General features: G+C 45.5%; 1 protein-coding gene across 2 annotated transcripts in view; it reads right to left on the reverse strand.

Annotated features, from left to right (window-relative positions):
- The window catches only part of KIAA1549, a 145,775-nt gene that overhangs the window by 65,479 nt on the left and 55,918 nt on the right, over positions 1-24,378 (reverse strand). For both annotated transcript variants that reach the window (XM_028846361.2, XM_028846360.2), the window contains exons 2-9: positions 18,301-20,994; positions 14,352-14,440; positions 13,099-13,276; positions 10,977-11,107; positions 8,895-9,078; positions 6,971-7,030; positions 5,593-5,741; positions 766-943 (exon numbers count right to left, since the gene is read on the reverse strand). In XM_028846361.2, the coding sequence (XP_028702194.2) occupies positions 766-943; positions 5,593-5,741; positions 6,971-7,030; positions 8,895-9,078; positions 10,977-11,107; positions 13,099-13,276; positions 14,352-14,440; positions 18,301-20,994 (3,663 nt within the window). The remainder of the gene's footprint in view (positions 1-765; positions 944-5,592; positions 5,742-6,970; positions 7,031-8,894; positions 9,079-10,976; positions 11,108-13,098; positions 13,277-14,351; positions 14,441-18,300; positions 20,995-24,378) is intronic.

Here is a 24,378-nt window from a genome sequence, read left to right on the forward strand (position 1 = left end):
GTGGTGCGGTCCTGTAGTCCCAGCTACTCGGGAGGCTGAGGCAGGAGAATCACTTGAATCTGGGAGGCAGAAGTTTCAGTGAGCCAAGATCACACCACTGCACTCCAGCCTGGCGACAGTGAGACTCCATTTAAAAAAAAAAAAAAAAAATGTGAGGTGGAAAGGAAATTACTTACAGCAGCCAGGGCCAGGCAAGCAGGAGTGAAACCTTCCAACAATAATAAAGAAACATCAGAATACCTCTGTCTACACTGTGGAGTGGTGTGAGGATAGGTGGGAGAGAAACAGGACTGAAAAGGGGAAGGATCAAGGACTTCTTTGTGTTAAAAGACCCTGAAGGAAGCCAATAAATTCAGGGTGCACCTCCCAACTTCCTGCATGACTCACTGTCCCCGCCAATGTTCAAAATATGACATAGAAGATTTTGGAATAAATACAGAGCAAACACACTATTTTGCCCCAGACAAAATTTATAAAAAAAGCAGCAGTACAGGAATGAGGGACAGATATTAAAGTTGATGTACTATAAATCACTCTAACACCCCACCTACAAAATGCTAGGTAGAAAAAACAGCAGTGGAGGCTAAACCTACAAGCAATTGAAATCCAAATAAAGAAGGTCTTGGTGAATGAATTTTAACAACTGGCACTTCACCATCAGGGTTATACACACATCGGAATGCTTTTACATTCAGAGCTCACTGTCAGAATGAGCCTGGCTTTGGAGCCCAGCACAGCCCAGATGACAACACCTCAGGAACTTACGCTGGGCAATGGCACCTTGAATTCGGTAACCCAAGATAATGGCTGCTCTCTGGAGGTCCATCTTGTTAATCAGGTCCGACGACTTGACTGCACTAAGTCTTTCTCCATCTTGATCCTCCACAAAGTAGATGAGCTGTACAGGATTGTCATCTCCCTCCAGCCTCGACACATTTACCACCTGAAAGAGCAGAAACCATTCACATTGCAGAAGCTCGTGTTTCTGGATGCCCTCTCTCAGGTTGCTGAACCCTGATTGTATCACTCAGGATTTATTCCAACCCTCATAATAAGCTCCGTAAGCCATTCGGGGGCCCAGAATCACCATGGTGCTCTCTGTTGATGAGAAGAGGGACAACGGAGAGATCCTTTGTGTGGAGTAACACGTCGCTTCATCTCGCTCTACATCTTTTCTGGGGCAAAGGGGCAGGGAGGATGCACAGAATCAGGGCTGGCGAGTCCAGGTGGTCTAGAATCATCCCCACAATCTCTGACGTGCTGACCACATCATAAGAGAGCATCATCCGCTCAACATTAACTATAGGATTAGGTACACCCCTGGTTCTCTGAGACTATTAATGGTTCTACCCAATCCTTTCTTCAGCCCATTGGTATTTCCTCCTCATTCTTCTAGGGCAGGGCTTCTCGACCTCAGCTCTACTGACAATCCCTTGACATGGGGTGCATTGTAGATGGTTAGCAGTATCCCTGCCCTCTACCCACTAGGTGTCCCCACCCTGCACCACCCAAGGTACAACCAAAAACATCTCCAGACACTGCCAGATCCACCCTGGAGGACAAAATCACCCCCACTCACCACTGCTCTATGGACAATAAACCTCATAAATTCATAATCTTGTGGGTCAAATAATACTTTGATCCATCCCAAAACTTCTCTCTCTGGTGTTAAAAGGCAGTCTTTTTATACCCTTATTTCAAAATCTAGCACACTTGACATATCATACCTTTTCATTTCACTCTATTTCTCTTAATAATATGCAACAATTTTATTGCCCCTTTAGACTCCAGCAAAACTCTGAACTTCCGTCCTGAGAAAAGGATCAGCGATGGGATGACTCCGAGCTCCTTATTTTATACATGCCATTTAAATTGCTGGTCTCTACATCTGCCATTGGCAACATGCAGCTGCTACTTCTCTGTCCACATGTATGGATTTGTAACACCGCCCTGTGCTCTGGACACAGCTGCTGGACTCCTCCTTCACCATGGGAAACTTCCGGCAGATCAGCAATTTCATGATTTCAGTGTGAACTCCTTCTTCCAGATCGTGTCTAAAGATCCTTAACAACACACGTCCAAACCCTCTTCCCTCAACAATCTGTTCTTTATGCTTCATCCTGAGAAGGACTCATTGTCCTGCCCTCTGATTGCTATTTCAAAGCCAGTCTCCTGACCACTTGTTCCCCAACCACCTACTCCCTCCCTGACAATGGTGCTGCGATGATTAATTTTTCATTAGCTTCTAGAATGGAATGCTATCCAAGGACTACTGAAAAGGAAGTAGATTATATCCACCTGACTTTCTACCCATGTACCTCCTTACTCCATTTTAAAAGTTCTAATAAATTTAAAGAATATAGTTTCTTCTTCTAGAAATCACAGTCCCCAAAATCCAGTGATATCCACCTTGATTAAAGATTCTACAAGTCTATCTAGTGCTCTGGTTTGGATGTCGGAGCCCCTCCAACTCTCGTGTTGAATTGTGATCCCCGATGTTGGTGATGGGGCCTAATGGGAGGTATCTGAGTCATGGAGGCAGATCCCTCATGAATGGCTTGGTGCTGTCCTCGAGGTAATGAGTTCTTGCCCTACTAGTTCCTGAGAGAGCTGGTGTAAGAAAGGGCCTGGCACCTCCCTCCCCTCTCTCTCGCTTCCTCTCTCACCATGGGATTTCAACACTGGCTTCCCTTCGCCTTCCAGCAAGAGGGGAAGCAGCCTGAGGCCCTCACCATGACACCAGCACCATGCTTTTTGTACAGCCTGAAGAACCATGAGCCAAATAAACCTCTTTTCTTTACAAACCCAGCCTCAGGTATTCCTTTATGGCAACATCAATGGACTAAGACATCCAGGTGGAAAGTAAGCCAGGAAAATCTAATCCCAGCATCTTTTCTAGACTACTGCCTATCAGGTTCCTATCTGGAACACTTATAACCATGATATTAAGGAATCATCACCACTTTGGTTAACATTTTCAATTTCAAAATGTATCTTCTGAGTAAAATCACCTCTCTCTAGAAATTACATAGCTAACTAATGTTGAAAACCACATGCAAAAAAATGCATAAAGAATAAAATGAAAATCAACTAAAATTCAACCAACCAAAGAAAATCACTGTAAACATTTTAGCATTTTTGTTCTCCTCTTTCTCCATGAATTCTATATTAACATTTGGATTACATGGAATACATACTTTGGGGCATCTCTTCACCTGAGTTTTGTTTTTGTTTTTGTTTTTTGAGACAGAGTCTCACTCTGTCACCGAGGCTGGAGTGCACTGGTGTGATCTTAGCTCACTGCAACCTCTGCCTCCCAGGTTCAAGTCATTCTCAAGCCTCAGCCTCCCGAATAGCTGGGATTACAGGCACACGCCATCATGTTTGGAAAACTTTTGTATTTTTAGTAGAAATGAGATTTCACCACATTGGCCAGGCTGTCTCGATCTCCTGGCCTCAAGTGATCCACCTGCCTTGGCGTCCCAAAGTGCTGGGATTACTGTGAGCCACTGCACCCAGCCCACTTGAGCATTTTTCTATATCACTCACTAATTTTTTTTAAATGACTGCATAAAATTCCAACACATAAAGATTTACTATAATTTTATTCACCCATTTCCCAATTGCTGGACATCTAGGTTGTTTCAAACATTTTCAATTTACAAATTAAGTTGTGATGAACAGCTGTGTAACACTGTACACAAATCCTTATCTACATCTTCATGTTTGGTCCCTCTGAGGGGGAAGAGAAGCAGAGCATGGCTTATCAGCAATCTATCAGATGGCACATTGGCCTGTATGTGCCACTTTCACAAACCTGCATGCCTGCTAAGGGAGCTTGCATTCAAATTTAGCCCCGTATTATACACTTTCATGGTGTCCTGTAACTGTTTCACGGGCAGAAGTTAACTTACACTTAGACCTTGGGCTCTATGAAGCCAGGGATTGTTGAATAAGGCAAAGCTTTTATAATGCATTCTCATTTTTATTCTTTGTTGATACTTACTTAATGATTACTCTCAATCGTGATTAGTTTTTAAATTTCTCTGCAACTTACTGCATCTCGCAAAGGAACTATTTTAGTAACCTAAGGACTGCATTTCTGGGAGGGGGACAAAGAGTAATGATGAGAGGGACACATTGGTAAGAGGGCTAGAGGATGATGATGCAGTTCTAGGCAACACTTCCCCGCTCCCGCCCCCCACCCACAGCCAATGTCATTTGCATCTTTTTCTCTAATGCCTCTAACCCACCCACCTCCCTACCCTGCCTGCCAGCCCACACCCCCTGCTTCAGAGTTCTACCCTGCTTTCCTGTTTCTGAAATGCCATAGCTCTAAATATACCATTTTCGTAGTTCAGCAAGTCAGCAGTTGTTAAGAAAAAAATCCACATAATTCATATGGAGATGGAAATTAATGACAGCTCCCACCTCCAACTTTCTGTGAGTACGGGCATTTTTAAATGGGTCACGTTTCAATTCAAACAAATCTGTCTTTTGTAACCTGTTTGCCAGTTTACCAAGTAAAGAAGATTTAGGGTAATATGAGACAACCAGGTGTCTCCGGTGGTGGGCACCTGTGGTACCAGCTACTCAGGAGGCTGGGGCGAAACAATCACTTGAACCCAGGAGGTGGAGGTTGTAGTGAGTTGAGATCACGCCACTGCACTCCAGCCTGGGCGACAGAGCGAGACTCTGGGAAGGAAGGAAGGAAGGAAGGAAGGGAGGAAGGAGGAAGGGAGGAAGGGAGGAAGGGAGGAAGGGAGGAAGGAAGGGAGGGCAGAAAGACAAGACAGACAGACAGACAGACAGAAAGAAAGAAAGAAAGAAAGAAAAGCTAAAGTGAAGAGAGGCTACAAACGGATGTAGGCAGTGTCATCCAAATGTCAACAGAGAATTCATGGGGAAAAAAGAATGGAAGGAAATATGCTGAAATGTTTAGTGATTTTCTTTGGTTGGTTGAATTTTAGGTGATTTTCACTTTATTCTTTCCACATTTTTTTTACACGTGTTTTTCAAAATTTCTCTAATTGGCTATGTAGTTTCTAGAGAGATGTGATTTTGCTCAGAAAATAAATTTAAAACTGAAATTGAAAATGTTAACCAGAGTGATGACTCCATAATACCATGGAAGCAGAGAAGATGAAATGCTCAAGCAGAGGGCAGCCCAGCTCCCTCTATCTGATCTCCTGTGGTCTCTTCCAGTTGAATGATTTATCACTACAATGCTATCAATAATACTGATCATTCTATCAAACAGGCTACACTTTTGTTAATTAAAAACTACTATTTGATAAACGAGGTCCTGTGATGATACGGCAACCCAGTAAGACAATTCTGCTCTGCTCCGCAAGGTCTACTGTTATACTACTACTTACTAAGGGCTTGGTAAATATTTGTCTAGACTCCAGTTGAACTGAAATGCTGCCAGATTCAGTGTCTACCCAATATAGCAATCAGTGGAAATCAGAATTTTCTCATGGCACTTCGCATTTACATAAAAATACAAGGTTTTAGATGGAGTGTGCACTCACACACAAGCGCTGTCTCTCTCCCTCTCTCTCCCTCCCCTCCTCCTTTGATGTGGAGTACCTGCACCACGCTGTTCCCTGCAGCTACAGTGGCCCTTCTCCACATCCGCCTTCTGGTGGAAACCTCGCTGAGCAGCTGGGCCAGCTTGCGTTCCATCTCGGCTTGAAACACTTCATTCTGGAGTTGCTTCTCCACGACGCCCAAGAGAACTACATTTAAACGAAAACATACATGGCACCCAAGACAAGTCAGCAGTAAAAAAAATGGGGTGTGTGTGTACGTGTGCGTATGTATTTGAAATTAATGCAAGATTGCCATAAAATGCCAATCCCTAGACAGGAGACAGCAAAAGGAGAAAAAGTGATCATGAACGGGGAGAGTCCAGGAAATGCAGCCCGTGAGTCTTATCTAAGCTCCAAACTCTCAGTGTTACCCAGACTGGTGGCCAGAAGTCCCAGGAACTCGGCACGGTAGGAGCTTTGGCGTGAAGGGCGCCTACACAAGATCAAACATTTTGTCTGCACTTATCTCAACACTTCTGGAATTGGTGTGAGTTCACTGTCTTGCCTTGAGACTTGGACTCACAAACTAACTCGAAAAAAGGAAGCCTGCCCATCTTTAGTTATCTACTTCAGACAAGATGATCTCAACAGACAATCGCTTGCCAGCATGGTCTGGGAGGAAGGAGCATGTGCTTTTCAACCAGAACTGGTTTAAGTTTTCTTTGAGATACAACCATGGGCAAGTTACTTAATTGCTCCAGAAATTATATGGAAAAGACCGCTGATGGCAGCATGCAAAGCAGTGAGGCCTTGATGTGGGTGGGATGCTGTGCGTTCAGCAAGGAGAACTTGCAAGGTGCAGGAACCCTGTGAATGGCAACTATCACTACTCCACATGCTCTCTCGTGCCCAGCTAGTTCCTGTGCTGCATGCATGCTGGATGGCTGGTGAGTATGTAACTACTGTTCAGACTTTTGTGCACTAGGTTAGAAAGCCTTTAACTGCAATGCCATACCTCTAAATATCTGACCCAGTCCCCTAAGGAAAAAAAAAAAAAAGCTTCCTAGGTGCCAAGCCACCCTGCTTGTCCTTATTAAACTAAACAAATAACACTTTTAGAAAAGAAAAGAAAAAGAGAGAGATCCTTGCTTCTGAACCTCACCCTGTTCTGGGTCAGAAGATTGTCAGTTCCTGTTAGACTGTGCCCTGAACTCGATGTATGAATTTTAAAGAAAGTCAGTCCTTTTTGTTCTATAACTCAGTGGGATACATTCCCACAGCCAAATTTGAATCCCTTTCTCATTCATTCTTTGCCAAGAATGTAAGGTACATTTTGCCCTAAATTTAGGAAACAGGAAAAGCAGCATCCTTCTCAATACGCCTGCATAAACTTCTTATCCTTACAGTTCCCAAAATATGACATAAGTTAAACATACCTGTTCGGACCCAGGAGGACTTCAGCAACTGAGATAAGTTGAGCTGTGGATACTGGAAGGCTACAAAAGGGAAAGAATTAGGGAAGGAGAAAAACCTCTGTTAAAAAAAAATTGCCATGTTTACAACAAAGTCCCAACACATTGTCTTTACTATTTAGCTCTAAATACGAAAGAACAAAATGTCCGATTAGCGTGAGGACATGGACAGTAGCAATTTCTGAACACATGAGTCTCAAGGAAAAAGAGAGAGACAAAAAGAAAGAAAAGAAGGGCCGGCTCCAGCCATGTCACAGGACACTGCTTCACAGAGAGGTCACCAGCAAGTTCTCCTTTGAATGTCACTGTTCCACAGCAATACATGTTCACACTGTGCCCCTCAGAGCCCTGGCTTTCCCAGCAATGTCTCAGGGTAAAATGACCACATGCATTGACTTGTCCAGGGCCAGCCAGTGTGCCCCACCATCCGGCATCCTCATTTTAGCCATACACACACTGAGCACAACTGAAAGCGGCTCTTTGTAAATAACAGCTTTATCTCTGTCATCTTTCATATAGAATAACTTCTATAAAGTTATTCTTTTTAATTTAATTAACAATACACTAAAATAACATCACGAATCATTAGGCCATTTGGTTGTTTCATTTTGAAAAACAATTTGAATTTTTTTGGCCTGACTTCAACTCTGGAATCTACTATTTTTTTAAAATAAATGTCTCCCCTTTCCCCCATTGCCTCCATTTGCATTATGAACCTAGTTGCTTCAGTCAGGAAGAAAGGTTTTGTGTTTTCGCTTATTGTTGTTATTTTAAAATTTACACAGTAAACGTCACTCTTTTCAGCATACAGTTTTATGGGTTTTGATAAATGCGTATATATTCACATAATCATCACCACAATGAAGATACAGAACAGTTTCATCACCCCCAAAACACTGCCTTCTGCAGAACAGTTTCATCACCCCCAAAACACTGCCTTCTGCTACCCTTTTGTAGTCAAACTTTCCTGCTGTCCTTAAGCTCTGACAACCACAGATTCATGCTCCCTCCCTAAGTTATGCATTTTCCAGAACTCATGTACTTTGTAATAGCACCCCTCTATTCTCCGAATAATAAAGCCAGGCACAGTGGGTGAGCAGGGGTCTGCAGACCCATCTGGCCTGAATCTAATTTTATCAGATTTATATTCTGGCACTCAATCAGATATTTCGTTTGAAAAAAAGTGGTCCAGGTGAAAATACTCTGCGTGATACTAAAACAGAGAAGCCATGCCATTTGCATGTCATTACACATTTGTTCAAACCCACAGAATGCACGACACCCAGGATGAACCTCAATGTAAACTATGGGCTATGGATGATGATGATGCGTCAACGCAGGTTGATCACTGTAGCAAATGGACCACTGTCCTGGGGGATGCTGACAATGGGGGAGGTTATGAATGTGCGGAAGCAGGAGGCATACGGGAAATCTCTGAACCTTCCAATCATATCTGCTGTGAATCCAAAAACTTCACTAAAAAAATCAAGTCTTTAACTATTATTCTAAGTGAAGTAACTCAGGAATGGAAAACCAAACATCGTATGTTCTCACTGATATGTGGGAGCTAAGCTATGAGGACACAAAGGCACGAGAATGATACAATGGACTTTGGAGACTTGGGAGAAAGAGTGGGGGTGGGAGGGATAAAAGACTACAAATCTGGAGGAGCGTCTACTGCTCGGGTGATGGGTGCACCAGGACCTCAAAAATCACCACTAAAGAACTTACTCATGCAACCAAATACCACCTGTACCCCAACACCTTATGGAAAAATAATTTTTTTAAAAATCAAGTCTTTTAAAAAACTAAAAAAATTTTAAGAAGAGGTCTTCCACCAAAATGCCCGCCATCACCTCCCCAGCACGTCTGAGAGGGCCGTACTCACGCTCTGCGATCTGCAGTACTGGGTATCCCAGATAGAAACTGAACTCCACCACACTCAAGTTCCTGAGCAGCTCGCTTACTTCTGATCCATTCAAAAATCCCTGTGTGCTTTTAACCGCAAAGATGATATTCACCGGGCCCCGCCGAGGAGTCACCCTGGAGGAACTGACGGTGATATTCAAGATCTGAAAGAACAAAGTCAGAATAAGCTTCGAAAATAAAACATCCTGCTGAAAGCTTAACCGTGATTTCTCTCTCACAGGTTCTCTCACCGGTTTTTTTAAAGGAGGTAAAGTTTTTAAAGGAAACATAACTGGCTTTCTAACCTGGTTCCCTTTTGTAAGAGTTTAACTGCTCAGTTTATTGAAAATGTTTCTTACATTAAGTGAAGAACTGAGCACATGTATAGCTCCTCCCACCCCAAATCCCACTGAAATAACAATAGGCTGAACAAAGGGGAAGAAATCCACAACAGCACTGAGAATGGAAGAAACCCAGAGATTCCGTCAAACCTCTGGGGGATGGAGAAAGGATGGGATCGGATTGATATAAACCAGAACAGAGAAAGCCAGGATCCAAAACATACACAAGCACGAGCTGCAGCAGAGCCGAGGGCCGCGCTCCCCAAGAGGACCAGGAGGGGCCTGTGGCAGAGATGAGCGGGAATGAGGCCAAGAGCAGGCTATGCAGCGGCAATCAGTATAATTAATTACATGCTGTGCCAAAGAGCTGAGGCCATTGCCTTCCTCCTCTGTCCTTCCTAACTGCCACACCCAGGGCAGCAGAGGTGCTAGCAGCAGCCAGGCCCTCACCCAGAACAAGCCAAAGAACTGCTCCCTGGGGAAAACAAACCCCTGCCTAAGAGGACTATGGAGGTCTGGGCCCTAACCAAGAAGGTCGGCAGAGGCTAAGATAACTCCCGTGTACACCAGAGACAAAGAAGGAAAGAAAATGAATGAAAACGCAGCTGGCTCTGCCCTAAGACACACACTAAAGTGCCCCATCCCCCAGGAAGAGCCTCTTTATCTAGACGCTGGAAGGAAGGGGTTGCCTGTCTGCTTGTCTCTGACCACACACGGCACCCAGAGAGAGGCCCACGCTGACATACTCCGCCCCGGACCCAGTGCTCCAATGAATTTTCCCCCCAGGAGATGGAGCTGACGTAGAAAGAGATCCCCACAGCTCAAGGGGAAAGCTGTGCCAGCTACTAAAATGAACAACTTGGTTCTTCATTCCTAACAACAAACCAACAGTCTCCAGATTTCCAGAAACTAACAGCACAAAAGCAAAGCACCGAGATCAACACGCAGAGCAAGGAGTGCGGAGAAAACAGGAATGACTTAGGAAACAGAAGACGCATTTTAACAATTCTAATTAACATCCTCAGAGACTTTTAAGGCGACACTGCATCATTGCAGGAAAGCCTACAATGAAAATGGAGCAAAGAACAATGAACAAAAAGCTAAAAAATTCAATAGAGGGATTGCATAACATAATGCACACAGCTAAGGACTCAATTCATGACTTGGAGGACAACATTTTGTAAATCTGTAAAAACAGAGAATAAAGAGATGGAAAATATGAGGAAAAAATAAGAAACATGGAAAGTGGATCCAGGAGCACCAAAATCTATTTTGACATCCATTTTGGAAAGAGAGAGGAAAGAATATACAGGGAAAAAAATCAAAGAAATATAAAAACATCAGCCGTTTCCATACAATACATACAACGCCTGTTCTTAGTAGCTATCTGGAAACAACAGTATAGGCAGGCATTCCCCCATTGGATATTGAGGTTGATACCATTCCTTTCTAGGTAATTCTTGAATTTCCTGAATATGGTCATGTTTCTTCAGCTCACCATATCTGAGCTCCCTGGGTATCAGCTACTCTGCAACCCTCAAAGAGGCTCAGCCCACGCACACCATGCCGACCCTACGCCACAGGAACAGATCAATCCCGACCCACGTAAACTGGGTTTCCACCACTGGAGGGAATAAGAGTTAAGCACATCTTAAACAGTGTGGAACAATTTCCCCTTTAAGGGCTAAAGCCTTCTGCTCTGCATTCAGTGGTATTCTCACCTGCACAGTGAGGTTATACGTTCCCTGGTGGTGTTTCCTCACTTCAAAGAGAGCTGTCATTAGGCCTTTCTCAATGCGCTGGGTGAAGTTGCAGAAGCCAGTATCCACACTCGGAGGCACGAACTGAAGTACTGAAAAGAAAAGCAGTCAAAGTCCCACGAATGAGGTGTCTGTGTTTCTGAAGTATTAAGGAATCAAGAGAGAGAAACATAGTATCTAAATCAACTAATTCCTTCACAGCATGGGATTAAGTACTGTGATGTACCATTTCTACATATCATCTCATGGAAATGTAAAAAGCAACTTTGCAGTAAATGAAGACACGCAATGTGAAGGTGACTGGTATCATTTTTAAATGAAAAATATCTAAGACAAGAATTTGAGTATCAAAAGACACGACGGATGGAAACACTTCAAATATATATAAATTCATTGCAGATGAATTCTTGAATATTTATGGGTGAAATGACATGACAGCTGGCTTTGCTTTAAAACACTCTAGTGTCCACAAAAACGTTCATGGTGGATTGATGAAACGAAATTGGTGATGTTGATAATTTTTTTTAAGTTTAACCATGGGTATATGTAGACTTAGTATGTTATTCTCTCTACTTTTGTAAATGTTTGAACATGTCCACAATGAAAAGTTAAATATGATATTTAGAAATTACTGTTAACAGCCGGGTGCAGTGGCTTACGCCTGCAATCCCAGCACTTTGGGAGGCTGAGGCAGGCGGATCATTTGAGATCAGCAGTTCAAAACCAGCCTGGCCAACATGGTGAAACCCCATCTCTACTAAAAATACAAAAATTAGCTGGGCGCGGTGGTGGGTGCCTGTAATTCCAGCTACTCGGGAGGCTCAGGCAGGAGAATTGCTTGAGCCCAGAAGGCAAAGGTTGCAGTGAGCAGAGATTGCACCACTGCACTCCAGCCTGAGCAACAGAGCAAGACTCCATCTTCAAAAAAAAAAGAAATCGCTGTTAACTTCATATACATTTTAAAGTCTTTATCTTTTAGAGGCTATATAGGCTGAAATATGTGTGGGTGAGATGATATGATGCCTGAGATTTACTTTAAAATAGTGCAAGAGGAGGGGAAGTAGACGGTAGATGGGGGTGTGGCTATAACAAGACTGGCTAGGAATGGAAAAATGGTTGAAGATATACAAGAAGTACATGGTGGTCTGTTAAACTATTCTACGTACTTTTGTATGTGCTTGAAATTTCCCATAATTATAAACTTTTAAAAATTAAATAATAAGGTCGGGTGTGGTAGCTCACACCCACAATCCCAGTACTTCGGGAGGCCAAGGCAGGAGGACTGCTTGAGCCAGGAGTTCAAGACCAGTCTGGGCAACTTAGGAAGACCCCATCTCTACAAAACATAATTTTTCTTAAATTCTTTTTTTTTTTTTCTTTTTGGGATAGGGTCTCACTCTGTTGCCCAAGCTGGAGTGCAGTGGCACGATCTCGTCTCACTGCAGTCTCCACCTCCTGGGTTCAAGTGATTCTCCTGCCCCAGCCACCCAAGTCGCTGGGATTACAGACATACGCCACCATGCCTGGCTAATTTTTGTATTTTTAGTAGAGACGAGGTTTCGCCATGTTGCCCAGGCTCGTCTCAAACTCCAGAGCTCAAGTGATCCACTCGCCTCAGCCTCCCAAAGTGCTGGGGTTACAGGCGTAAGCCATCGCACCTGGTCTAAATATTTTTATTTTTCATAGAGACAGGGTTTCAACATGCTGCCTTGGCTGGTCTCAAACTCATGAACTCAAGCGATCCATCTGCCTCAGCCTCCCAAAGTGGTGGGACTACAGATGTGAGCCACCACACCTGGCCTAAAAAAGATTTTTAAAAAAATTAGCCAGGCATAGTGGTATACACTTTTAGTCCCAACTACCAGGAGGCTGAAGCAGGAGGATTGTTCGAGCTCAGGGGTTCAAGGATACAGTGAGCTATAATCACACCACTGCATTCCAGCCTGGGTGACAGAGTGAGATCCTATCTCTAAAAATCATCATCATAACAATAAATTCTAACAATGATTTCCAATATTTTAGAAATATTAAAAAAAATGAAATTCTTTTTACAAATAAAAACAACTATACTGAGTTGTCTCACCTGTTTGAACTTGGAACCTGGACTCTGGCACAAGGAAAGAAGGTTTCACAGACAGGATTAAAGGAGTCTGGTCACGCACAAGCTTACTGTTTATAAGCACATTTATGACTGATATTGCCGTGTAAACAAAAGGACCGGATGTTACCAGAAAAGTGAAGTCAGTAAATAGTTCATAAACCTACGGAAATAAGAAATACAAAGACAATTCAAACTTAAAGGAAGTTGTGTTGGATAGAAAAATAAAAAATTATAAATAAACTAAAAAAACCAGTAGTTTCGAATGAAGGAGTGGTGCATCACGGATAATCAAAACTTTATTTCAGTTACTGCTTTTACTCTCTGCCAACCTTTGCACAAAAAGCACAAAATTATGAGAGCAGCAAGAAAGAAGAGTCAGAAATATGAACTGAATAATGAGTTACAGGGCATTCAAGGTGTTTGTTGTATTTAAAACACATAGAAAGGGGTACTTATCCTATTGAGCAGCACTGTCCAAAATAAATATGCAATTAAAACATTTCTAGTGGCACATAAAAAAACATAAGAACAAGTGAAATTAATTTTAAATACATTTTACTTAATATATCTAAAATATCATTTCAACATGAAGTCAATACAAAACACTATTAATGAGACATTCTACACTCCTTTTTCACTGCATTTTTGAAGTCTGGTATGTATTTTCCACCCACAGCCCATCTCGGTTTGGATGAGCTCCATTTCACTGCTGCACTGCCACGTGTGGGGCGCGGTTCTGGTTCTGGATGGCTCTGCTCTAGAAGGACTGTGGCTTTCTGGGATCATTGAGAAGTGGGACCAGCATGGGATCCAGTCTAAAAGATTTGGATCTCCACCTCTATCCCACCAAATGTCCAGAAAGATGCACCTGTACTCACTCTAACATCTAATTTAAACACGAATCCAAGTCCTTTTGTGTGAATCAAGGGAAGTAAAATCATGAAGGCTGTCACCCCAGACTGCTGCCTCTGGTCTGAGAGCCCTTTGTTCCAACTCTGCCAACACATCCCCTAAAGGACTAACCCTGACCTCATGTGGGATCAGGAAAGACCTCCCCAGCGCAGTGACAGTGGAGTGGAGATCCAGAGGATGAGCAGGAGTTAACCAGGAACAGACGGGGGGAAGAGAGGAAAGAGAAAGAGTCCATGGCCATAATCACCTGCCTCTAACCTGGGGCTCTCACATCAGCCCCAGGCCCACCAGACATCACACACTCCTGAGCCGCCGGGACTCACCTTCAGTTCCACTGCACGGTTGAAGTGAATCCTCAGTACTTCTTTGATTGCTGTAATGATGTACTCCTGCACAGCTCTTCTGGCCAGCACTACAAATGAAAGCAAACCACCAAATGCATTTTCATATCATTACGAATAACAAACACATCAGACTTCTGGACCCTAGCACTGTGCCAAAATGCATTAGCTGCTCTAAAATCTTCTTGTAAAATAAAGGCCAGACCAAGACAGAACAGGGGTTAAGGATCTAGTTGCTGCTAACTACGGCAGTGGGGACCTAGAAGACACCAGGTCAACTCTGCATAGCATCAGCTCAACACACTAAGAAAACCCTCTCTGCCCCAGATAGGTTAGATCAGGAATCAGCAGTGATGACCCAGCCAGGGGACAAGGAGCTTCCAGTTCTCATTTTCACCTGGACAAATTCCAGGCTGTCTCTCAGCTATGTCCCTGACAACAAAACATGAGGCTTTAAAAGCTCTCAGAAGTAATGTTTTTAAAGGCCTTAAGATGTTACTCAACAAAACCAGATGACATTTTCCTCTGTAAAATGAGGTCTCCTATCCCAATGATTCAAGGCAAAAGTGAAGAGTTTTTACCACTAATAATGGGGAAAAATGAGTTCCACAATTCCCACATATTAAAACTTTATGTAGGAAATAAAATAATTCTCATAACCAAAGTCCAGTTCTGTTTGTTTTCATATTTTAAAAGTTCCATTTAAAAATCTATACTAGTTAAGCCTGTCTCTCAGTGTTTAGTAAGCTTGTTCTTCTTTTTCCTATTTTTTCTCTCCCCTTCCATCAACTTCCCATAACACAGAATTAGAATACACTTGATATTATAATTGTTTTCCATTTCCTGATTTTAATTTTTTAAACTGGAGATAGAGAATCACTCTGTATTCTTCATTCTTTAAAAAGCAAATGTTTAAGTTATATTTGATTGTTTTTTCCCAGGAATCAGTGATCTGAATTTTTTTTAAAGGTGGGCGGAGGCTTCTTTATTAGTTCATGAGACCACTGGAACAAATCCACAGCCCCCAACCACCTTGCTGAGTCACACCAGCAGCCAACTCCACATGGCCCACGTAGGCTCCAAGTGGGTTGGACTATGCCATAGATCTGAAAGGGAAAGATAAAATGAGTAGGAAGAGAGGGGGAAGAATGGAAAGAAAATGCCTTATTTAAGGAAGTAAATGAAGAGGGACGGAGAAATGAGGGAGGGAGAAATGAGGGAGGAGGGAGACAGGAAGGAAGAGGGGACAGAAAAGGAGGAGAGAGGGAGAGGATGGGGAAGGAAAGAAGGAAGGAAGGGAAGGAGGAAGAGACGGAGGGAGGGAGGCAAGAGCTAAACTTGGGGGAAATAAGAGGCAGAATGGGAAGTCAGAAACAGAAAACCCCTGAAGAGAAAAGCAGGAAGAACACGTTGTAAACAGCCCCACATCACTGGTCCAAATGCCACTCTGCAAAGTCCTCATAGCCACCACCATGACCTCCACTTTCTCTAGGGAATCTGAGAAAGCTATAAAACTGCAACATTAGGATATGAGGACATCACTCTTTGGGAAAAGGGATCATCAGCAAACAAATATCCTACAGATCTTTTCCTAAATGAACGTTTCCCAGAGCTAAGAGAAGAGAGGTGACAGAGACTTCCAAGGCAGCACACGGTCAGAAAGGCCCTGGGTGCAAGCGCAGCTCACGCCTCCCAGGGCGCGTGCAGTCAAGTGCTTCCTCCACCATTACACACCCCCAGCACCCAGAGTGGCTCTGCTTTATCATCACAGAGCACACGTGAAGAATCCTTTCAGGGGTACGCAGAGTCACCTCAACCCCCTCGCCGCACTCTCTCACTAACAAATAACTGAAAAGGACAGCAAGTTCCAATCTAAGCGAAGATGAGAAATGAGCCGATACTTCCTCTGGGTCAAAGGTACCACCGGGAGGCACTTATCTCTGCTAAAAGACACAATTTAACAGCATGAACACCTACACACAACTCTGGACATTTACAAAAACTGTTCAAGTGTACTTACAACGGCTGAATTTTACTCCAAAAAGCTGTTAAAAATACATGGATGCCTAATACCCACAGCAAATGTCATTAAGCGTACACCACATACGAAAGTTAAATCCAGCTATGAGGACTCCTAAAGAAGCTTTCAGTAACTCTTTAAATAAGCTGCTTACAACTGACCACTTTGTAACAATTTTGTATCTACTTTGTAATAATTTTGTAAGAAGGAAGAAAAGTATCATGAGCATGAGAAACTCTTTTCCCTCCTCCCTGGACTACTCTAATCTTGAGATTCAAGTTCATGATTTTGTTCCAACCACATTTCCAAGCATAATTACCCGCTCCTCCCATCACTACGCCTAATCTCCAGCCATGATGACTGTCTCCTCCCCCAGAAGACACTTTCTCTTCATCCCCAGATGACGACATTCTACTCTTCCTTTTGTGGGAATCTCCAATTTCACATTCTTCCAAACCAGCTCTGGTTATCCCAAATAGCCACTCTTGGAGAACTCCACAGAAACCGCTGTTACTCTGTGGCTCAGTACCATCCTTCTAGTCCCTGAGCTGCTCATGGGAGGGCCGTGTCTTACCCATCTGTATATCCCTAGAAGCTTCCAGAAGCACCTCACACATACTAGGTGCTCAATCATTACTTGTCACGCGGAATAACGAATGCTTCCCTTTGGCGTGTAGGGAGCAAAGGCTGTCCTGACCTCATTCTCCAAAGCCATTCCCACTGGTACGATGTTGATCACTGACGCGTACCTGCCATCAGGATCCTCGCTCCCACCTGCTCAGAGGGATGGGGCACTGTCACAGTGAGCAGAGGCTCCCAGCCGCCCGCCCCGCCCCGACCACAGGGAGGAAAAGACCCAGCGTGTTCTCCTCCTCCTCCCCCTTCCACATTCTCTGCTCCTCTCCTTTCTGGTCCACTCCACCCCACTCCTCCTCTACCTCTTCTGCCATTTTCATCCCCTGTGTCATTTCTGTCCTCCACTACTACCAAAATCAAAACAGAGGACAGGCTGCTCGCCAACACCAGGCTGTGGTTCAGCACACAGTCATGGCCCTTGAGACCACACACACTTGTCATCTCTCATGAGGAAAAATGCAGAGACCCTGACCAAGCGGGCCACCATCACAGGATGTTACCCTTGAAATAAGTCTACCTGTCAGGCATGCCCTCGGGTGGGCGCCAGCTTCACGTGGCCAGAGCAGCCATGCAACTGCAAGGGAAGCTGCTGGCCGGTCTGCTAGCAACCCAGGCTGCGGTGGGGAGGAGACCAAAGGCTGAGACTGGATTCAGAGGATATTTAGTCACTCAACTTTTCTTTCCTCGGGACCCAAGGAGCATTTACAGGGAGCTATGAGAGCAAAGTGCAGTCTCCTTTCGAGGAAAAGTAAGAATAGTAAATGAGTAAGAAATTGCAAGGGTTGCTCTTACATAGTTGCCCAACTCATTGCTTGAATTAAACAAAAAATATTTTGTCTAAACTATGTCATCCATGCACCTACTTGGTTATGGTAAGACAAAGATCCTTCCAAGGCTTGTTTAGTTCTTGTATTTGTTCTAATATTTGTTCTCCTTGCGGCTGCTGACTAATACACATCATCCCGTGCGTGCCTCTGACGTGCTAGGCAGGGGCTGGGTGTTCTGCAGGGACTAATGCGTTTACATTGGAACAATAGCCCAATGAAACAGGTTTAACTAAGCTCCTTGTTTAATGGGTGAGGTAGCAGATGATTAGAGAGGATAAATAACTGTCCTGAGAACGCGCAGGAGGTAAGCATAGGAGTGCTACCTGGGAGTTAACCGAGCCCAGCGCCTCTACTCTTAACCACGAAGCTCCAAACCTCCCAGGCAGTGCACACAAGCTCCTTAGAAAGACTGCCCACCCCAGAGAGGCGGCAGGAAGCTGGCCCTTACCAGTTGTGATCAGATAGGCATCGGGGACTGTGATATCACAAACATATGGCGGCTTGGAGGTGGCCAGTGTTGGCGTGTCGACTGTTGCTTCAAGAGTGAAGGCGGTCACGGGATGCAGGGACGGCAGGGGAGGAGCAGCGCTGCCCTCTGAGGGGCTCTGACTTGCGGTGTCGCTCATCAGGGTGGAGTCGAGGGGACCACCAGTGGCAGCACCGGGGCTGGCTGTGCTCACTTCCGTGGAGGTGTTCAGTGGCACCTCTGTGGGTGTGAGTGATGGGCCCATGACGGTCAGCTCTGTGGGCAGAGGGAAGGGGGTTGCTTCAGAAACAAATGAGGATCCTGATGGCAGGTACGTGTCAGTGATCAACACTGTACCAGTGGGAATGGCTTTGGAGAAAGAGGCCAGGACAGACACATGACCGTCTAGATCACTGATTTGGTCGTCAGGAGGTGTCAGAGTTGAGAACAAAGAAGACTCAGTTAAAATGGGCGCTGTGTGCACAGTGGTCAATGGTGATGTTGCTTGAATCCCAGCCGTCAAAATGTCCAAAGACTCGGAGCTGGGGGGCACCAGTGCGGTGACTGCGGATTCGCGGGAAATGAGTGAAGACTCAAGATAGGAGGTAGTTTCAGTGAAAGCTGAGGTAAAATGAGCTTCTGAATCCCTCAGTGAAACCACAGACGCTTCAACAAACTCGAGAGAATCAGAAGGGAAGCTTGACCACGGTGACGCCCCAGAACGGCTAGGTAGGAAAGTGACAGTGTTTAAAGGCAGCTCGGAGCTTGGCTGGAGCTGCGAAAACTCAAGATTTGAGGAACTAGGAAGAGACAGCTGAGACGACTGCAGACCACTAGAGTTGAACAACGTAAATGTCTCAACCAAGGTAGAGAAAGACTGAGACGTGAAGGGAGACAAGTCACTCGGCATCGGAGACAGAGACGCAGGCGCTTCCGAAGGCGAAGGGACGGAGCCGCTGAGTTCCAGCGGGGGTGTTGAGTAAAAGCTGGATGCAAAATCCAAAGCACCTCCGGGTTTATGCTCAGAAAAACTGGAAGGTTCTTGGTCAGAGAAACGTGAAGACTCCACTGAAGGAAGCAGACTGAAAGGCATAAAAACACTCGGGTCTCTGACGGCAGGCGACGGTGTGTTTCTGTTTGCTATGACAGAAAAAGATGAGTCAAGGAGAATGCTGGTGATGACGGAGAAAAATGCAGTGGTCACATGGGATGGCATCACTTGGGTTTCAGCAACAGACGAGGAGCCAGCAGTAGGATCAAGTGATGCTGGCACAGAGAGGCGGCCGTGGGCAGGGGGAACCTGTGTGGCTGTAACGCTACTCATATCCACCTCGGCAGAAATGCCAACACTCGTCTCTGAGATTTCCATGAATCTAGAAGAAAGTGGGACCATAGGTCTGGAGGGGAAAAGCGTGTTAAATACTTGAGGATCTTCCTCAAATTCAGAGAAGTCTGCTACGACGCTACTCATTAGAGAGACGCTGCTTTCTTCCAGCACGGTCATGGACAGAGTCTCGGCACCATCCCCTGATCCCACGTCTTTCTCCATGAGGCTCGTGGCCGGAACTTGCTGAGGTGAAGGCACAGTGCAGGCCGCGCACCAAGTGTATGGTCTGAATGAGGACACCGGGCTCAGGATGAGAGTGTTGTCCACAGGACCGGGGAGGGCCGAATTGCTAAGCAATTCTGATGTCTTGCTGGAGTCGCTAGGGAGAAAGGGGTTAGACGAAACATCAGTTGGTGGAGCAGAGAAGGACGCAAACGCAACAGGAGTTGAAAGCAACGCAGAATGTGTCCTGCTGAATTCAAGGGCTGCGTGCGATGCAGTCACAGTAGGGTATGCTCTTGGAGAGATGGTTTCTTCTAGGCTTTGACTCAACATGGCGGTCACATCAGGGTATCTGTCTGCACTTGTGGCCCAAACCTCCTCTGGAGGTTGTGAGACCTCCCCCAAGGAGGGAAAAGGTATAGTGATGCCATCACCTAACGGCTGCGGCATTAAAGACCAGGAGCTAAAAAAAAGGGTGGCTTGCACACCCTCTGTTAGGGAAGCCACAATCCCTGGCAGAGTCCTGCTTGATAAATGACTGTAAGCATCAGTAGGATAAAGCACCAAATTCCTGCCAGGAGTTGGAACGATGCCCTCAGAGGTGCGAAAAGCTGACTGAAAGGTGTGGAAAAGACTGGCGGACTCAGCATATGCCGCTGGTTGTTGCGTTGTGTTCTGCCAGCCCGATGTCACTTCTTCATCTTGTAAAGAAACCATGGGTAATGATGGAGTGAGCACAGGTTCTAACGCTTCCCCGGGCAGCCCCGGTGGGCTGACTGTGATATACTGTATTGGAGAAACCATCCGTGGAGTGGTCCAGTGAGTATCCGGCAGAAAGTTATCCATCTCATCGTCATCAACAGCCACCTCATTACTCGTCACTGACACGTAAGTTGCCACAAAGATGCTGTGATCTGCTGTACTTTCAGTCTGTTTTCCTTGGCTAAAAAAGGCTGTATCAAAAGTAGCGGCAGATGGCGGGGCTGTGACATGGAGAGGACTGCTGTACTGGGACCCGGGAGCGGTTTCTGTTAAGGCCACTTGTGCAGCGCTGTGTCCAGTGCTTTTCTTCAGCACGAGCTCCACGGAGTATAAAGAAAGGTTGTGCTGTTCCGGAGAGAGCTCATCTATCAAGAAAATCAGAGCTGGGTTAGTGCAATGCATTGGAAGTCATACAGCTAACGTTTTGTTTCAGGCATGAGAATTTACTCATTCAACAAACATCCATTCACCATAAATATCCATGAATCACCGTCAGAAGTTAAACAGCTAGCTGGAAACCAGAAATTGACAGAATTACCATCAGGACAATATCTGCAAATATTCCCAAACTTGGGCACTGTTTTTACCTAAGCTGTGTGTGTGGGGTGGGGGGGCACATTTACATAGTTTTTCCCACAGAATCACAGGATACTGGAAACAGAGGCGGCTGTTTAGTCCATTTTCTCTCACTTATGACATGAGGAAAGAGAGGTTTCCAGAAGGTAAATAATCAATTATAAGACCACCCAGAGTGGAGCTGGAATCTGAATATAAGGCTTCCTTGACTCCAAAGCCTGTGTGTTTTCTCTTCGGTGGTAGGAGCTGGCTGCTACGAGAAATGAACACAACAACTCATTGCACCTCTCACTACCAAAGTAAGAGAGTTCCCCAGTTCCTCAGCTGTGCTCCCCAACACAGTTGCTGAGGCTTCCACATGAAGGCCCCAGGCTTCCTGCAGGCTCAGCTTTTGCCATTTCCTGCCCCACTCTCAGGCCTTCCCAGCTATGCTCTGGCACCTGCAGTGCCCTAAATGTAAACACTCCCTGGCCTCCATGGCTGTGTCCATTCTCAGCCCCGCCTGGAATGCCTTTCCCCGGCTCTCTATATGGATGGGTCCTCTCACCCCCGCCTGGAATGCCCTTCCCCAGCTCTCTATATGGATGGGTCCTCTCACCCCCGCCTGGAATGCCCTTCCCCGGCTCTCTATATGGATGGGTCCTCTCACCCCCGCCTGGAATGCCCTTCCCCGGCTCTCTATATGGATGGGTCCTCTCACCCCCGCCTGGAATGCCCTTCCCCGGCTCTCTATATGGATGGATCCTCTCACCCCCGCCTGGAATGCCCTTCCCCGGCTCTCTATATGGATGGGTCCTCTCACCCCCGCCTGGAATGTCCTTCCCCGGCTCTCTATATGGATGGATCCTCTCACCCCCGCCTGGAATGTCCTTCCCCGGCTCTCTATATGGATGGATCCTCACCCCCGCCTGGAATGCCCTTCCCCAGCTCTCTATATGGATGGGTCCTCTCACCCCCGCCTGGAATGCCCTTCCCCGGCTCTCTATATGGATGGATCCTCACCCCCACCTGGAATGCCCTTCCCCAGCTCTCTATATGGATGGATCCTCTCACCCCCGCCTGGAATGCCCTTCCCCGGCTCTCTATATGGATGGATCCTCTCACCCCCGCCTGGAATGTCCTTCCCCAGCTCTGTATATAGATGGATCCTCTCACCCCCGCCTGGAATGCCCTTCCCCGGCCCTCCATCTGGATGGCTCCTTCTGGCCCTTCAGATGCAGCACATATACGAGTTTCATCCTCGATGCTCTGAAGCTAGATTGGCGCCTCTCCCTAGGCTTCTCCCTGCCCTTATCATGCCCACTGAAATGAACTATCTGCTCACTAGATTCTGGGCTTCCTAAGGACAGGCATTGTTTACCTGTCTCCCCAGTGCCTAGCACGGTAAGTGATCTACAGCAGGAGCTCAACTGACATCAGCTGGATGGATGGATGGATGGATGGATGGATGGATGGATGGATGGATGGATGGATGGAATCCAAGGATACCAAGTTCTGACAAGTGCCAACATTATCCCATCATCCATTCAAACTTTAGTATTCCTTAACTTGTGACTGCTGTCATTATCATTTAGTAAGTTGAGGCCTCTCCACCGGTAATTCAGGTATGACATAGCCTAGAGAAACAGGACAAGTGACAGCCCAGCCACTAATGACAGTCCAGGGCCCAGGGACTGTCCTCTGCAGCCCAGGCTGGGGACTGAGCAACTATCAAAATCCGTAACAACACCTCGTTTCTCTAATCCCAACAGTCTATCAGAACATACCTTTGTGAAATGGCATAAGGATAGTCTTGAATTCATTCTATTTTTTTTAAGTAAGTCATTTCTATTCTATTTATAGCAATATGGCAGACTACAGATCTTGAAACTCTCCACTTCAGAACATTTAAGATTGCTTAATAAATGTTTAAAAACCATCTTCTAAGTGACTGGATGGCCTGCAAGACAGTAAGGGGAATGTGCTGAATGCAGGAATAAAACAGGAGCTGCACGAGGGCAGTGACTGAGGACCCAAGGCAGGTACTGGACCAGCTGGCCAGCTGTTCAGGCCACAAGGGGACTGAGAGACAAGTGTTACCCTAGACAAGGAAAGAATCCAATTGAAGACCATTTTCCAAAACTGGTGACCCAGGAAGTATCATAATCTCGGAGAAAGAGTGAGTTAGGAAGAAAAATATCTACTTTTCAGAAGACAGCAAAAATAGTATCAGCTTCCAATAGTGTCTGACTTGAGAACACCTTGGACTGACTTTCCCTTTTCCCTGTTGAACTCTCCTCAGTCTCTCACTTCTGTTCCTCAGGATCATGTCCTAGAATAAAATATGCACACAAACCCATGTCTCAGACTTTGCTTTGTGGGGGAAAACCCAGGTTAAGACACTGCTATGACTTATGTATTATGTGCTCCCAATATTCCTATGTTGAAATCCCGGGATCTCACAATATGACCATACTGGGAAACAGGGTCAGTGGAGATGTAATTGGCTGAGATGCGGTCATACTGAAGTTGGGTGGGCCCTCATCTAATATACTGGTGACTGTATAAAAGGCAGAAATGTGGGCCAGGCGCGGTGGCTCACACCTGTAATCACAGTACTTTGGGAGGCCAAGGAGGACAGATCACGAGGTCAGGAGTTCGAGTCCAGCCTGACCAACATGGCAAAACCCCATCTCCACTAAAAATACAAAAGTTAGCCAGGTGTGGTGGCACACACCTGTCATCCCAGCTACTCAGGAGGCTGAGGCAGGAGAATCGCTTGAACCCAAGAGGCAGAGGGTTCAGAACCAAGATCATGCCACTGCACTCAAGCCTGGGAGACAGAGTGAGACTCCATCTTAAAAAAAAAAAAAAAAAAAAAAAAAAACGGGCAGGAACTGGACACAGACATACACAGAAGGAGAACACCATGTGACGATGAAGGCAGAGATCACAACAATGCACCTACAAGGCAAGGAATATTAAAGATTGACAGCAAATCACCAGCAGCTAGGGGAGAGCCCTGCAGCAGATTCTCCCTCACAGGCTTCAGAAGGAAGCCACACCTTGAACTTGGACTTCTAGCCTCCAGAACGGCGAGAAAATACATTTTTGCTGTTTAAGCCAAACAAGGGAAAAGTATATGTCTCAACTCTGACTTTGTATAACTATTGTGTGAAACATCATCCCGAGTG

The sequence above is a fragment of the Macaca mulatta genome, chromosome 3 (assembly GCF_049350105.2).
Source record: "Macaca mulatta isolate MMU2019108-1 chromosome 3, T2T-MMU8v2.0, whole genome shotgun sequence".
NCBI classification, from domain to species: Eukaryota; Metazoa; Chordata; class Mammalia; order Primates; family Cercopithecidae; genus Macaca; species Macaca mulatta.